Here is a 16664-nt window from a genome sequence, read left to right as displayed (position 1 = left end):
TTCTGCAGTTTGTCAGCAGATGTCATAATTGCACAATAATTGGTTTTCTTTTCCATTGAAACAGAAAACGGAAAGCAAGGCATATTTAGAAGACATTAGATATTAACTCGAGAAAAGCACCTATCCTTTGTATTTAACTAGGGACATTAATTGCCATTAAAATGTGGTTATGACTATATGATTTATTATTAAATGTAATGAAGAAAAATGCTTGTTTTATTTCAATTACTGTAGGCTTAACTGGTTTATTATTGCACGCATAGAGAAAGCATCCAGGGGCGCGTTAATAAATTACGGTAAAACCACTGATTGGTCAATGCCGGAAGCCCCGCCCTTTGAACTGACTTAGCGCGTGACATCCGAAGAAACCCGAGTACACCCGGAGCGAGCCGACTGCCGGTGCGGCGCGTGTCATCCACCTTGGCTGTCCCGAGAGACGCACCTGGCCTACGCCGATGGAAACCCGACAACAAGGTGAGTTATTATCAGATAACGGAAATGTGTTTATTACAGATTTACAGCAGTGCGTGTTATAAGTTTGCAGGTGCCTTGGGCTACTTGTTCTAACTGCAGCTGAACTGTGTATAAGCTACTGACCGCAAAGCCAGTGTTGATTTGGGGAAATAAGTTGAGCCGTATAGTGTGCGCTTCGCATGCCTGCACAACGGTAGCTGCATTATATTTCTACTTTATGTGTATTACTTGTATTTGTTATCAATTCTAATTCGAGCTGTAAAAGAAACGTGCCTCTACTCAGCTTATAACTGTATCATGCTTTCTGCAGCACAACAACATGGAAACTTGAGGTCCCCCTGCGCACTGGGTACAATGTACTGACCAATTTAAAAGTTAAAAACCTACAAAGCTTATAACCAACTCCCAGAAAGAGTGCAATGACATGTTGTAACGTGAATCCCTATGTTGACTGTATAGCAAAGATAAACATGTTTACATAGGTGGATGAGAGCCTTAATTTGCATTCCTGGTCTGGTTTCACTGCGCACCTGTTAAATAGTTAACAAGAAGCCAGTGACGCATGGAAGAGGCGATAACTGTTACAGATATAGTGTGGATTCAGATGAGCTAGGAGTATGACCACCAATGCCTAAAATGCATATTATGAGATGAAGGCAATATAGAAGACATTTTTAGGCTAATGTTTATGACTTTATGTAAGGGGAGTTATTATACAGTCCTGGCCCTTGGGTTAGCCTCAATTGATTTTGCAACCATATGACCATCCCTGGGGCTCCGATTTAGTATGGCCACATGACCACAGGCCAAATGGGAATCTTGTGACCTGAGGTATTCCAGGACTGGACACTAGAAGAGGCGCTTTGATGCATATAGGCTATACTTATACTGAAGTTATTACAAGTATGCACTCAAGTCTATTTTACCTTTAATAAAAAATGCTGTGTTTTCTTTGTGTATAAAGTGTATGGACTACAGCCTGCACATGAGTACATGTAGATGAGACTGTGTGTATGTTGTCAACAGTGGTGTCTTTGTCCTTTTCCTAAAATAGCACAGGATGGTGTAATGGTATTTCACTACAAACAACCTCAAAGTGCTCGGTGATCCATACCTTTGGCATTACTGGACTCATTGTTTCAAAAGTTAAGTTAGCGAGAGGATTCTTGATAAGCTTTTTGAAAAACAGGAATGCTGTGGTTCTGGTTCATCTGCCAGGCCACTGTGGGTCAGACGTCAGATATCCTGTTCCTTAAAAGTGCATAGTCAGATGAAACGGCCACTGAAAGAACTGTGTGTGTATCAGGATTGGGTAGTAGTGGTGTGTTTGCTTCACTTCAGAGCAGTACTCCAGTGTCCTGAGTGAAGCCGTGCTGGACTGGGCTAGCATGGGTCCCGACGGAGAATGGGTGAACTCCAACCCACACGAGGGACCACAGGGTAAGGCTGGACCAAAGGAGAAATGAACCAAATCTACTCTTTCCATCTATCTACTCACCACTGCACAGGACAGTCTCACTGGTGACAAAAGGGGATGTCAAAGCACCCATTTTTTATAATATTTGCTGTTGTAGATTCTCACATTTTCAGTGATAATGTTGTAAAATTGAGGTGGAGGAAAGGTCAAAAATAAGTTCTCCTCCAAAGCTTCACATCACTGAACTCAGTGCCTCAGTAGTGAGAAAAGCTCCATCATTTCAGTCTAGCAAAGTAAATGTGAAAAAGTAGCAAATTCACTAAAAAGTTTTTATATAAATTGTACATTTGTATTTGAGGTCAGGCATGTAGGGTCAGTACGTAGACAGTATGTAATTTGTAAATTAGTACTTATGGAACATTTGGACTGGAGTCATGAGTTAGGGAGTAGTTCACAGATTCTCCAAAATCTTTCCAGCTTTCTAAACCCCTGAAAAAACTTAAAAAAAAACTCATAAAGTGTGAATGTGTTTCTCCAAATGAAGGATCAAAGTAAGCCTGTGTGGGGAGGCCCCCTCACCTGTGGGACGTCCTGCAGAGGCAGAGTAGATTTGGGGAACTATGGGGAGCTGTGTGCTGTGAAGAGTGAAGTGAGTGGGCTTCAGCATTGCTTTGCATTGTGGGTAATTGAATCTGGAGGTGTGCATATCAGGAAAGACACATAGTTTTGCTTAAATATGATAATTAAATATATCTTAAAAATACTGTAGTTATATATTGACACTCAAGAACCTACAACAGCGTAAGTCCAAATTAAAAGAGAACTTGCATCAGGAAGGGCGCCTGATGTTAAAGTCTATAACTGATTTATTTGCACATCTAATGTTTGTATTGCTGACAAGGCCTATGACAATGTCCTGTTATTGCTCTGACTAAACCAACTAACCTGAACCCATGCTTCATTGATGACATAATGCTTTGTCAATTTGCTCAGTGCCCATCTGAATCAACGTCTCTTACATATGTAGCCATCTTTCTTAAAGGTACATTATGTAACTTTTCTGGTGGAGGGACGCCACACCACTGGCACCTGCTTGTCTCTGTTGAGATGTTATTACTTTTCACAGCATGGCATTAAATTGACTTCAATTTATCTATGTCTGTTTTAGTTGAATACATGCAAGATCTCCTACCAGTTTAATGCAACAGTGAGGAATATTCCAGTCAAGTGACAACATCTGAACATCTGAAAAAGTGACATAGTGAACTTTAAACCTTAAAGGCTGCTTGTCTGACAGTAAGCATGTGTTATAACTATGGCTTTGCTCAGGAGTAAATCAGAAGGAGGTGGGTCCCAATGGGGATCTGTGGACAGAGGCAGGTGCAGAGGGGCCACTTTGGGGACAGACACCACAGCACTGGGACATGTCCTACACCTGGGACATGCAACTGGACAGCCCAGGTGAACAGGGACAAAGGGGACAGTTAGAGCCAATGTAGTCAAACCTTTAACAACTACTCCATAATAAACTGGTAGGACATAAACTTTTAGCCTATAGAGGAGATTCTAGTTGTGTACAGTTAAAAATGTAGACCAGATTTTTACCAAGCTTACAGATGTGTTTAAAGGAGAACCACTTGAAAGATATAACATGTTATGATAATTTGTTAAATCTAATTTGGCATAATGTGTATCATTTCATCATGAACCCTTTGAGAGTTTATGAGTAAACTGTAAATCAACCATATTACGTTACTATATTACATTACTATTCTGTCCCTATACCATTGTTCTATTAAGGTCAATATAATGTTAAGTTTTACCTCTCCTTTAAATTCTTCATACCTTACACCGATGGTTTTGGATTACTTATGTAGCTTGGTATTTTTGAACTTTCCACACTGAGTCCATGTTAGACTTTAGCCACCATAACCTTGTCCTGTACCTTCGTGTTCCTTGCGTGTCTTTAGTAATGCTAAAGTAGAAGCAACTCCATTAACTCCATTAAATCAGTTATCTCCTCTCCCACAGCCCCATGCTTCATATAAAAAACATCTCAGAGCTCTGAAAAGACAGTTATGATGAACTGTTAGTCATATCTTATCTGCACACTGGACGCTCTGTTAATGTGCGTCATGTGACCAACAGTAGCCTATATACAGAAGTACATGTAAGAATATAATAACTACATCAAATCTATTATTGCCATACTCATTCTAAAATCTGTGCGGAAAGAACAGAATCTTGCAGTGTAACAAACAAGGCTATAGTGTGTAAAAGAAATTTAAAAAAATTAAAATCCAAAACTTTTGACCAGTTAAGACATCATTTTCACAGGATGAGACAAGATATCAATTGTGCAGTTCAATCCAGTTTTGACCTTACAATTTTGTATTTATTTTATTTAATAATTTTGATTCTTTTTGGTTGTTTGGCCAGTCTTGTTATCCAGTTCTTACTTCAAAGTCATATTTATGAACTTTTATCTACTGTGTAACTTTTCAGGTGGAGGGACCGCTGCTTGTATGTCTCCATGGAGATGTTGTTTTGTCTAGAAAGTTCCAGTATGGCATTAAACATATCCATTTTGCATTTACTCAATAACATGTGTTTTTATTGATTTAAAAACTTGCATTCTTACTGTGAGTGGGCTTGCCTCTCCACAGAACTGACATGTAAGTTGTGGGGTCAACTGCTGTCTCTGTAGATATAAATAAGTGTAATGCCATACTGTGAAACATTCCAGGCAGTATCTCCATGGAAAGGAGAAGGTGACGGACCCTCCACAAGAAAAGTTACACAGTTTAAGATTAATTTTACAATCTATTCGAATTGTGCAAATGATGAAACTCAACTATGAAGTCACATTTTAGCACTTGCAGGTTTTCTGGATAAAATAATAATAATGTATAAGATATACTGCTCAACTGTAAGCCATTTAACTTCAAAATGGGAAACTGTCTACTCCTCCTAACAATGAAAGTGCTGTATTTCCCTAACACCATGTGATGTGAGAAGTAGTTCCTGCTTTAGTTCTCATGCATGCCTGATTATTACACTGCTGTTCTTGTGAGTCCAGCCTGCATGGTGTGGTGTAGAAAAGGTTAAACCACATATTGACTTGAACTAACCTGATTTTGTCTCATTCTGCTCTATGTGAAGACAGAGGACATCTAAGCGCAGGTATGTCCTTGATGACCCATAGAATTTACATTCCATGCTGGCACACAGTAGTATAACTGTTAGTGCATATTTACCTTTCCAATACTTCCTTCATTCATCACTCTTGCCTTTTGCCGGATGTGGTCATTAAAGGGAATACTTTACTATGCTAACTGCTGTTAACTATGTACTGCATAGCTCTATTCATTTGACATATTTCATCTTGTATTGCCTAAACTGCTGTCTTCTGGTGGCGTTTAGCTTTCTTTTATCTACCTTTGTGTTGTACATTCAGCTTCATCTTGATCATTGATTATTTTGAGTTGGCATATCTAACTAAACAGTGTTCTTCTGATCTCAATTGTAATTTCCAGGTTGAAGATACTTTTATTGTTAAGATGTCTTCAGTAAATTATTGTTTTTTTTAATTTATTGGTTAAGACAGTAAGCAATGTAAAATGAGAATGTGAAGAGCAAGGGGAGACATTCAGCAATTTGTCAGAGCTGAGAATCAGTCTTTTTTTACACTGGCTGTGTGTACATGTAGGCCTGTCACGATAATACATTTTGAAGTGTGATAATACTGAAACTAATTTACTCCAATGACACAATAATCCTACAGCAAGATTATTCCATAACCCCTACATGTGCAATATGGTCACAATAAATAAGTAGTAAATAAAACACACAGTAAGCTTGAATCTATTGTAAGTCATAGTTATTTAGTCTTGAGGCAAAACAGAAAAATTACAACTACAGTCACCACTAGAAAAAGTACCCACAATAAATGCTAACTGACCTATGTGTTTTCATTTTATGTATTAATTTTATTTTTGTGTTGAGTCAGTACAGAACTAAGCATGGCCATCAACTATAAGAGAATCCAGTAATCCAGTCCAACCTCGCACAGTAAAAGTCTCAGAAGGAGCATATTGTCTTGTACGTTTGTGTGTCATTGAGCAGGACCTTATAATCCAATGGTAATCCAGATTAGCACCCTCCACACTGCAGGCGTACATTACATAACCTTTGGACCATCATAAAGGTACTGGCAGACTGTCTGATTCCCAGGCTGTGGCAGGGAGACGAGGCTAATGCAGTATTTAGACATCCACTCAGCTCAAGGTTGATCTGATAAACTGGAGGAAAGGTTGTAGGAAAATAACATCATCTAATCTAAAATAAAGAAACAGTTACTGTGAATGTCAAATACACCTCACAGTTAAGGTAAATAAAAGGGATCACTAATAAGGGTTCACATATTAAAGGGCCTATATCATGCTATTTCTGATTTGTGCTACAATGTTGTTTCCTTATCAAAAACATGCCCAGAGTTGTGTTCTGGTTCCCCTTGTTAAACATTGCATATTTAATATGAGTTCTTCTCTCAAACTGAAAAAACTCTGTTCCACCTTGTGATGCCATGTGGTAATACAGGAAGTGCTCCAATGTGTTTTTAAACTCCATACACCTTCACTAGAATCATTTGAATAATTTTAGTCCTGGAATTTCCAATCTCTACTGAACAAAAGGTAGAAGGTAGCTGTTAACTTGAAAAGTACAACTTCATGACATCTCAAGGTGGAACAGAGCATTCTGAGCTTTGGAGATGTAGACAAACTAATAATGCAGGATCAATCAAAGGTGTGAATGAAACAAAACACAAATCCAGGAATGTTTTTGATGAGGTAACAACATTATAACTTGTCTGAAGTCCATTTTGCTTAATATAGGACCTTTAATCGGGAGTTGAGTGTTTATGACTATGTCTAGGTTATGTTGACTTCTTATACAATTTTCAGTTTTAAGATGAATTATCTTGAAATAAGAAAATAAATCTGTCAATTGGGTAATGGCATTTTTGTTAAGAAAGTAATTAGATAACAGGGGTTGTAAAAAATGGAGGAGTGGAAAGTGAAGAGTAGAATGAGACAGAAATGAGACAGAAAACTGGTCAATAAGGACCATTACGCTGAGGATGAGACACTATAGAGACTTAAAAACTGGTCTAGATAACTGTATACAGCTATTTATTGTATTGGTGATTCTGATAGCAAAGTTGGTCTGTTTTGGTTTCATAGTATTATATATGACGTAACATTACGACCACTAAGAGGACTTCTGCTTACAGTATATTGTCTGGTCTGATGTAGGTCTGGACTCTCAGCCTCTGCAAGAAGCAGATGAAGATCTGGCTTCAGAAATCAACCTGAGCAACTCCACCATGACAGAGGAGGAGAGAGAGGAGATACAGCAGGAGCTAACCAAGGTTTACTGCACACACTCAAGTGTTCTAATTATCTCTGCTATCTGAAACATCAGATAACCACTGCTTTTGTCCTGCAGTTAGAAGAGGAGATCAGCACACTAAAGCAGGTTTTATCATCTAAAGAAAAGCAACATGCAGAGCTGAAAGACAAACTGGGTCTGACTCCTTTGAGCGAACTACGGAACAATTTCAGTCGTGGATGGCAGGATATGACCAACTCCACAGCGTAAGTGCTTTGATGGTAACTATGGGATAAATCAGACATGATTCCCACAAGATGATATTTTGATGTAATGTTGTCAGGATACTAAGATCCAAATTTGATTTTGATACTAAGAGGTAGGCGTGATACCATAGAATGTATAAAGAAGTGGACTAAGGGAGTATGATATTGCCCATAGTGTTCAGCTCCAGTTAAATGAAGGTAGTTATAGGAGCAAATTTGGAGCTGAGTTACATATTAGGAATAGGAATTTATTAATGAACAAAATAGCTCAATATATAAACACCAGGATTATGTAGAGCATTACTGAGAGAGGGACAACAATTTTTCAATGTTAAGTCAATTGGTCCCAGAGTGGGAAGTGCCCCCATGCTGACTTTCTATTTGGAACACAGCGGCTTATACAGTCTATGATTTCTTTGTGCTACTAATACTAAAACTGTTCAGGAAAGGTCAAATTTGTATTCTGTTTATGTGATGGATACTTGATCAAATGAGTATCTAGTTTCAGTACTTGCACTGATTTTTTGTAACTACAACTATGTGTGCAAAATCAGAATTTAAGACAAAAACAAGCTCTTGACCCATCCATAGTTCTAGTAACTCAAACCAAACCGTTCATCTGTTTTATGTCAACACTGCACCGCCTCTAGTAAATACAGGACATCTCAAACTGACCACTAAAATGGGTCTTAATTCTCTAAACGAAAATCATCTCACTATAGCCAACGCAGACGTGATAAAATCCAATTGGAAGAACATTTTCCTCTGGGCAGAACTGCAAAGCGCGGCTCTGATTTATAATCTTGGTCGTACGCACAAAAGCAGACATCACAAACATGATTATGAGCAAATCAAATGGCTCCCCTCTGCATGACCTCTGCACACTGATAATTACTCCCCTGGGTTTCGTTGGCCAGGCTGCTAGTTCATATTCAGCCCAAAAAGATGTCAAAAGTGTAGTTTAGCTGTTGTACACGGATCACTCCTCTTTCATCAAATTGAGATTCACTAATTGATGATCAGCTTTGAGCTTTTACCCAGCCGCCAAAAACAGAGGAGCAAGCAGAGCCTCTCCTGTGGCCTCTCTTCTTATCCAATTACACCTCAACCTGGAGCTCCCTTTACACACACGCTGTTCTCATCTATAATGAACTAGGCCCAAGTCTTAAGGGTGAGCTGTAACACTGCTCAGAGCTACGGAGATTCCTGTATCCTGTATGGAGAAAATAAGTAGACTGGAACAAAAATGTAATCAGTCAATTGAAATGTTGAGTTATTTTCATTTTAGGTATTTTAGCACTTACTGTATTAAAGGGTCTATATTATGCTATTTTCTGATATCTCTTATAATGTTGTTTCATCATCAAAAACATACCAGGAGTTTTATTTTGTTTTACTTATACATGTTTAACACCAAACACTGTATATTTAGGTTCGTAAGTTCTTCCCTGAAAAGGAAAAAACCCTTTTCCACCTTGTGATGTCATGTAGTAATACAGGAAGTGCTCTGCCCCATACACCTTCACTAGAATCAATTGGATGATTTCAGGCAAAAATAAATCAGTAGTAATAGTTGTAGTATTCCTAGGTGAATTCATGTATAACTGTGCACAGCTATAAAACCTAACCATCCTTATATCAGTCAGTATACTTTCTGTCAATGCAATGAGGACACCCCATTTATACTCTGGTTAAATACATAAGATAACCAAACCAGATGTGACCAGTTTAAGCGGAACATTATATCTTATTTTATAGGATTAGCAGTATGAGTCAGCAACATCAGTGCACAAGAGTTAAAATACAGGTCGTTGTAGAAAAATTTACACATATGGTAAAACTGAACTATATGGATTATGTTTCACACATGTACTGTACATATTCCATAACAATTCCCCTTTTTTGATAATAATAATAAAATCACATTTATTCTTAATCATGGCAAATAATTGACATAAGGTAACAGAACAAAAGGTAAAAGGGAGCTGTTTGAAAACTATCACTACCTGACTTCACAAGGTGGTACAGGGCATTTTGAGCCTTGGAGATGTAGACAGACTTATAATATATAGATATTTTTTACACATTTGTGTGAGCAAAAACACAAACAAACAGTATAAAAACATGCAAAACAATAAGAGGCCCGTAATCTTTTAAGAGACAACTATAGACAAACGTGTGAATGAAACTCTCTGGGCATGCTTTTTATGGGGTAACAAACATCCATCCATCCATTTTCGTCCGCTTATCCGGGGCCGGGTCGCGGGGGCAGCAGCCTAAGCAGGGACTCCCAGACTTCCTTCACCCCAGACACGTCCTCCAGCTCCTCCAGGGGCACCCCGAGGCGTTCCCAGGCCAGCCGAGAGACATAGTCCCTCCAGCGTGTCCTGGGTCTTCCCCGTGGCCTCCTCCCGGCGGGACATGCCCGGAACACCTCCCGAGGGAGGCGCCCAGGAGGCATCCGGAACAGATGCCCGAGCCACCTCAACTGGCTCCTCTCGACGTGGAGGAGCAGTGGCTCTACTCCGAGCTCCTCCCGTGTGACTGAGCTTCTCACCCTATCTCTAAGGGGGAGCGCCCAGCCACCCTGCGAAGGAAACTCATTTTGAGCGCTTGTATCCGCGATCTTGTCCTTTCGGTCACTACCCAGAGCTCATGACCATAGGTGAGAGTAGGAACGAAGACTGACCGGTAAATCGAGAGTTTCGCCTTTCGGCTCAGCTCCCTCTTCACCACAACGGTCCGATACAGCGACCGCATCACTGCCGAAGCTGCACCAATCCGCCTGTCAATCTCACGTTCCGTCCTCCCCTCACTCGTGAACAAGACCCCGAGATACTTGAACTCCTCCACTTGAGGCAGGGACTCTCCACCCACTCGGAGAGGGCAAGCCACCTTTTTCCGGTCGAGAACCATGGCCTCAGACTTAGAAGAGCTGATCTTCATCCCAGCCGCTTCACACTCGGCTGCAAACCGCCCCAGTGCACATTGCAGATCCTGGTTCGATGAAGCCAACAGGACAACATCGTCTGCAAACAGCAGAGATGAGATCCTGTGGTCCCCAAACCAGACCGGAGTGTAGAGCTGGTCCAGTGTTCCACGGCCAGGATGAAAACCACACTGCTCTTCCTGGATCCGAGGTTCGACTATCGGCTGGATTCTCCTCTCCAGTACCCTGGCATAGACCTTACCGGGAAGGCTGAGGAGTGTGATCCCCCTATAGTTGGAACACACTCTCCGGTCCCCCTTCTTATACAGAGGGACCACCACCCCGGTTTGCCAGTCCAGAGGTACTGTCCCCGACCGCCACGCGATGTTGAAGAGGCGTGTCAGCCAAGACAGCCCCACAACATCCAGAGACTTAAGGTACTCAGGGCGGATCTCATCCAAGCCCGGAGCCTTGCCACCAAGGAGCTTTCCAACCACCTCAGTGACTTCAGCCAGGGTGATGATGAGTCCACCTCCGAGTACCCAGCCTCGGCCTCCTCCTCTGAAGACGTGACGGTGGGATTGAGGAGATCCTCAAAGTATTCCTTCCACCTCCGGACAATGTCCCCAATCGAGGTCTGCAGCTCTCCCCCCGCACTGTAAACAGTGTTGGCGAAGAACTGCTTCCCCCTCCTGAGGTGCCAGACGGTTTGCCAGAATCTCTTTGAGGCCGTCCGATAGTCCTTCTCCATGGCCTCCCCGAACTCCTCCCAGCTCCGAGTTTTTGCCTCCGCGACCACACGGGCTGCAGCACGCTTGGCCCGCCGGTACCCGTCAGCTGCTTCAGGAGTCCCCCGAGCCAGCAAGGCCCGATAGGACTCCTTCTTCAGCTTGACAGCATCCCTTACTTCCGGTGTCCACCACCGTGTTCGGGGATTGCCGCCGCGACAGGCACCACAGACCTTACGCCCACAGCTACGAGCAGCCGCATCGACAATAGAGGCCGAGAATGAAGCCCACTCGGACTCCATATCTCCAGCCTCCCCCGGAATCCGGGAGAAGTTCTCCCGGAGGTGCGAGTTGAAAGTCCATCTGACAGAGTAACAAACAATATAACTTAAATTAAAGAATCCATTTTGCCTAATATAGGACCTTTACTAATGTAATACAAATTCCATTTTAGAGAAGCTTATTAAAATGCATCATTTTATTATGTTATGTTATGTTATTGTTCTATTGTACTATTGTACTTCTAGGCTCTAGTGCAAAGTTAAAATTTAGCATACAATCATACTTCCTACCAAATACAGCAATTCACATCTACCTTAAAGTTTTCCCACTAACATTTTCAGTCTGCCCCCCTGAATTGCCAGAACTAGACCTGCACATGCTCGTTCACAGTATACACTTAAAGTCAAATTGTCCAAAGTTTTACAAGATATTTGGTTATAACAATATCTCAATATGTTGAAACAGGTATAAGAAAACTTCAGAGACACTGTCTACAGCTGGACAGAAGACTACAGCAGCCTTCAGCAACCTCGGCACTGCCCTTTCTAGGAAACTTGGAGATATGAGGTAATCATATTAACAATTCTTAATTAACTTAACCAGTGGGATATGCAGTGTTACTGGGAATACAGTAATTATCTTTGTATGATTGGTTCTTGTTCTTATGAATTACTCTCATTCCCTGTATCTCTGTAGTATGTAAGGACCCCACTTAAATGTTAAACTTTCTTCGTCCTCTTCTCTCCCTTTTCTCCTAACTTATGGGTAAAACTTCTGTTATATAAGACTGCATTAAGCTGCTTCTTTGGTAGTGAAAAGTCCGTCTTTCTCTCTGCTGCTCCCTCTTTCTCTCTGGGCTCTGACTTCTTTCTCTGTCACTCCTCTCTTTGTTCACTGGAGTGCGTCGTGAAGAATGAGTCTTGTGTTGGCTTTGTTCAGCGGCTGCAAAAGGGGCCATTAGTGCTGCAGATGACAAACAAGTATGCACAAGTGGATACTGACTTTTACATCTTCGTCTAGACATTTTACTAAGAGATTTTAAAATATCACCCATGGTTATGGTTCGTGTTTGTCAATGCTCTATATGAAGATGATGGTTATTTATTTCAGCTTGGTTGGACTTGAGTTGATCTTCCCTCGGAGGTATGTTCTGGTATGATGCTGAGTTAGAGCATGTTTGAATTGTTTGAGTTGCAGTGTGGGTTTTTAATAATGATAATAATTATTATGCATTAGTCCTATATATCACTTTTCCAAATGCCCAACGTTGCTTTACAATTTGGTGCATCATTCATTCACTCCATACCTGATGGTGATAAGTTACTATTGTAGCCACAGCTGCCCTGGGGTAGACTGATGGAAGTGACGTTGCCAATCTGCGCCATCGTCCCCTGTGACCATCACCAACACACATGGAACTTTCATACTAGGCAATGTGGGTGAAGTGTCTTGGTCTGTTTTTGTCACTGGCACCCCACTGTGGCACCTAGAATTCCCAGCGGTCTTCCAAGTAAGTACTAACCAGGCCGAGCCCTGCTTAGTTTCTGAGATCTGATGAGATCAGGCTTTGACAAGGAGGTTAGGCCTGTTTAGGTATTTTATTTCCACTGAAGACTCAATTTGGAGGAGTGACATTGAAGACCTTACAGTACAGCGAATGGAAGCACTTATTCAAAACTACTTAACTTACCATTTGAACTAAATGAAGCTTTAAAAAGTTTTGTTTCAATGCCCCCAAAGAGCTGAACAAGTAAATAACATGTACAGAAGAGCCCATACAATGTTTAATGAGTACTTACAGTTGTTTTTTTTTAAGTGACTATTATTATAGTTTGATGGTTTGTCTTGCTGTGAAGTTTAATAACTGAAACACCACAACTTCTCAGCTTTCATGTTTTGGAAAATGTGTTTATTTATTTATTTAGGCCTGTCACGATAATAAATAAACAGCAGAATGAAACACTTTAGTAGTTAATTTGTATCTGTAATGAGTTGCAGATGATATTTATTCATCTTTCTACAGCTCAAATCTAATCGTTGAATTAGTACAAAGAAAAAATACCCACAATAAATACTGACCTTCTGTCTAACATACATTGAACAATTAAGTAATTATCGTGACAGGCGTATATATATATATTTTTTGTCCTGATTTTTGTTCTGCTCTGTCTCCCCCATGCTTGCTAAGGTCTGCATCTATAGGGTAAGGCCCACCCAGCTGCCCAGTGTAACTAACTTAACTGATAGTGCCCAGTGTAACTAACTTAACTGCACAGACTCCAGTTTACAGCGGCTAACATCAGCTGACAGGCCTGTGTACAGTACTGAGCAGTCGGTCAGATGACTGTGCTGCCAACGCCTTGAATCAAATAGTTTCACGTATATCAAATTGTCTTAATATGTCATGGGAAAGTGGAAAAGAAGCATTTCAATATGAAATGTTCCTCTTCATCATGGTAAACATGTTTATAGAACAAAAAATAAATAAATAATAAAAGTAAATAGTGAATCTGAATATCAAACTGTATTGGAATTTCAGACTCATGATGCCCTTAATATCATTATAATTTTGAGTCATGAATAGTATTCATCTTCATCATGGCTATATTGGCTTTGACAAATTGATTATTTTGGGGGGGGGTTTGCATTTATTTGTGTGTATATATATATATATATATATATATATATATATATATATATATATATATATATATATATAATATTTTTTTCAGTTCAACTGCAGCTATTTAATATTGATATTTCCCGCCATCTTCAGCCTGTTGAATACTACAGTACACTACAGTACTTCATATTGTCGAATAGCATATATTTCTGTATCAGTATTCGAAACATAGTAAAATACAGATAAAATACAGTGGTTTCCTTATTTGCCTACATTGTTTGTCTATGTCTTTTGCTAACTGTGAACTGCTCTTCCTTATGCTCTCGGGACAGCTACAATATCAAACAGTCTATGAGCATGCCCACTATGAGGTAACCACTCCATACTTCTATATCTTTTAGATAGTCTCCTTAACAGTGATTGAAGACCATCCAGTACAAGGCAGAGAAAGTATGGATTTAATATATTTTAGTCTAGAGCTGACTGTATGTGATTCACTGTTCACAGGAACTCTCCCAGTTTCAAATCCTTTGAGGAGAAAGTTGAGACCACAGTGTCCAGTATCAAGGTAATGATACACACAAAACCAATGATGTAAAGAAGAGATGGATATCATTAGCTTAGACTGTTGTTACAGATGTGCAAAGCAAGTACAATACAACAGTTTCTGTGTAATTATTGTTTATAATGCAAGTTGCTCTGTTTAGTTCACATAATATTAAAAGGTCACCACTTGTTAACTTAAAACACAAAAACTAGCCCTTGCAGTAGTTCTTGCATCAAGGTTATTCATACAACCTCTTATCATAAAGGTCTTGGACACTGTGCAAATGTAGACAAATACAGAAATAGTGATCAACAATGTTCATTTTAATTTGATCAGTTGGCAGTGTGGGAGAGTATCAGTGGGCTTTTATTCTTATTAGTTAAGGATGCATTATACATCATTTTTACAGTAACAGACTATTTTTGCAACATAAATAACTGCTTGAATCAGAAATATCTGTTGTACAATTAAACATGTTTGACTTGTTTCTATAATAAAAACATAATAGTTATGGAAAAATGTAAAAGCATCACTTTCTAGTCTCCTTAGCATTTTACACATTGTCTTAACTTAAAAAAAAAAGATGATACTGAATGAATGTTGAAAATGATATGTCTGTTCTTTTAGACAAAGGTTGGAGGGACAGGATCTGGAGGCAGTTTTGAAGATGTTCTGTCATCTGCAGCAAACGCCAGTAACCAGGACACGCCCACTAACAGCATCACGCCTGCACCCGAGGGATCCTGCTAGAGCCACTGCTACAGAGCAGCACTTTGACCCGAGACTGAACTGTTCTTCAGTGTTAGAAGCCTTTAAATGTCATCAAGAAATTCACTTATTATGCAATTTAATGTCTGGACCAAAAATAACAGCACTACTTAAATGTTAAAGGAGGTTTAATATGAATGTGGACTGAATGGTCTTAATCAGTATCATCCCTATGTACCCCCTAGTGGTCTCCAAGCTACATTACAGCACATATAGCCAACTATAAACATAAAGCAAATCAGATGGTTGTAATTTTGTCTTCTATAAGATAACCGTTCAGGTTACAACAATCCTGAGGTCATAATTTAAAACACAGAGCTGTATTGCATCAGAGATGCCTAATAATCCCTTTTTATGTAAATGAATGCAGATGTGAGAAGCAGCATTTGAGATGCAGATAGTCTGTATGACAGGGCTCAGCACATCAATCCAAACTGCTGTTAACCTTTTTACTAAAACTACTATTACAAGCTTACTTTATATGGACTATGGCTGATGTATTCTGCTAAATTATTATTATCCAAACCTGTTTTGTGAAGAAAAAAAACATTTTCATTGCATTTCACGACTAAATTAACTGTACTATGCTGTAAATGCAGCAGTCCAAGGGATTATCTATTCCCATCATCACAGTGTTGATGAGCAGCATCACACACGAGTACATTACTTTTACTGTTGTACATTACTATACAACATTGCAGTGACAATGACCCTGTGCATTTGCAATGATGGCTTTATGTCTTTTGTGTTGTCTATTATAAAATGTATGAAAACATTCATTTTAACAAATGGTTCATTGAAAAATGGATCAATGTAAGTGTAAATGATACACCCATTACTTGTACTGCAGCTGTAATCTGACCCAAGACTTTAATGTAACAAGTACATGTAAATGATCTTGGTTCATGAGGACAGCTCCATGATAATGAATTTTAAACTGCTTGGCGGCATTGCCATCAAAGTTAGCACAGTTCAATAGATGCATCTGTTACTGGTTATCATGTTGTCTTTCATATGTTAACCATTTCTTTTTTGTTGTGATGTGAAGGGTGACTAAGATCACCTCATATTTTATTCAAGTGTTTATTAAAATTCATGTTGACATTCAGTTTTGACAAACTTTTTCTTTTTTAATCACAGTTTGACCCTTTGATGCCAATGCCTGCTGTTGAGTGCTTAATGTTTGTTAGTCGACCTGATGTTACTGTAACTGAAGCAATACAACCTTTAATAAAAAAA

The 16664-nt window shown here is 39.6% G+C and overlaps 1 protein-coding gene across 9 annotated transcripts; it reads left to right on the top strand.

Annotated features, from left to right (window-relative positions):
• The first annotated feature begins 343 nt into the window (after positions 1-343).
• Positions 344-16533, top strand: tpd52l1 (tpd52 like 1). Of its 9 annotated transcripts, XM_055149212.1 has the most exons (9): positions 355-474; positions 1816-1914; positions 3221-3352; positions 5054-5074; positions 7207-7322; positions 7400-7548; positions 11953-12054; positions 14618-14678; positions 15285-15424. In XM_055149212.1, exons 1-9 carry the CDS (start codon positions 456-458, stop codon positions 15405-15407), a joined length of 822 nt encoding a protein of 273 aa, XP_055005187.1. In that variant the 5' UTR covers positions 355-455; the 3' UTR covers positions 15408-15424. The 9 variants fall into 9 exon arrangements, with proteins under 9 accessions (XP_055005193.1, XP_055005186.1, XP_055005187.1 ...); XM_055149211.1 differs by lacking the exon at positions 14618-14678 and having other exon boundaries at positions 354-474; positions 15285-16533; XM_055149219.1 differs by lacking the exon at positions 14618-14678 and having other exon boundaries at positions 368-474; positions 1821-1914; positions 15285-16533.
• The last annotated feature ends 131 nt before the right edge of the window (positions 16534-16664 follow it).

This window comes from Boleophthalmus pectinirostris, unplaced genomic scaffold (genome assembly GCF_026225935.1).
Source record: "Boleophthalmus pectinirostris isolate CB_2022bp ecotype Guang Dong unplaced genomic scaffold, ASM2622593v1 HiC_scaffold_13, whole genome shotgun sequence".
NCBI lineage: Eukaryota > Metazoa > Chordata > Actinopteri > Gobiiformes > Gobiidae > Boleophthalmus > Boleophthalmus pectinirostris.
This window is presented reverse-complemented; position numbering and strand designations above follow the sequence as displayed.

Coding starts and splice junctions, on each gene's coding strand:
- tpd52l1 (XM_055149211.1), top strand. Junction 1,915..3,220: donor CCCACACGAGGGACCACAGG/GTAAGGCTGGAC, acceptor GGCTTTGCTCAG/GAGTAAATCAGAAGGAGGTG. Junction 5,075..7,206: donor CAGAGGACATCTAAGCGCAG/GTATGTCCTTGA, acceptor GGTCTGATGTAG/GTCTGGACTCTCAGCCTCTG.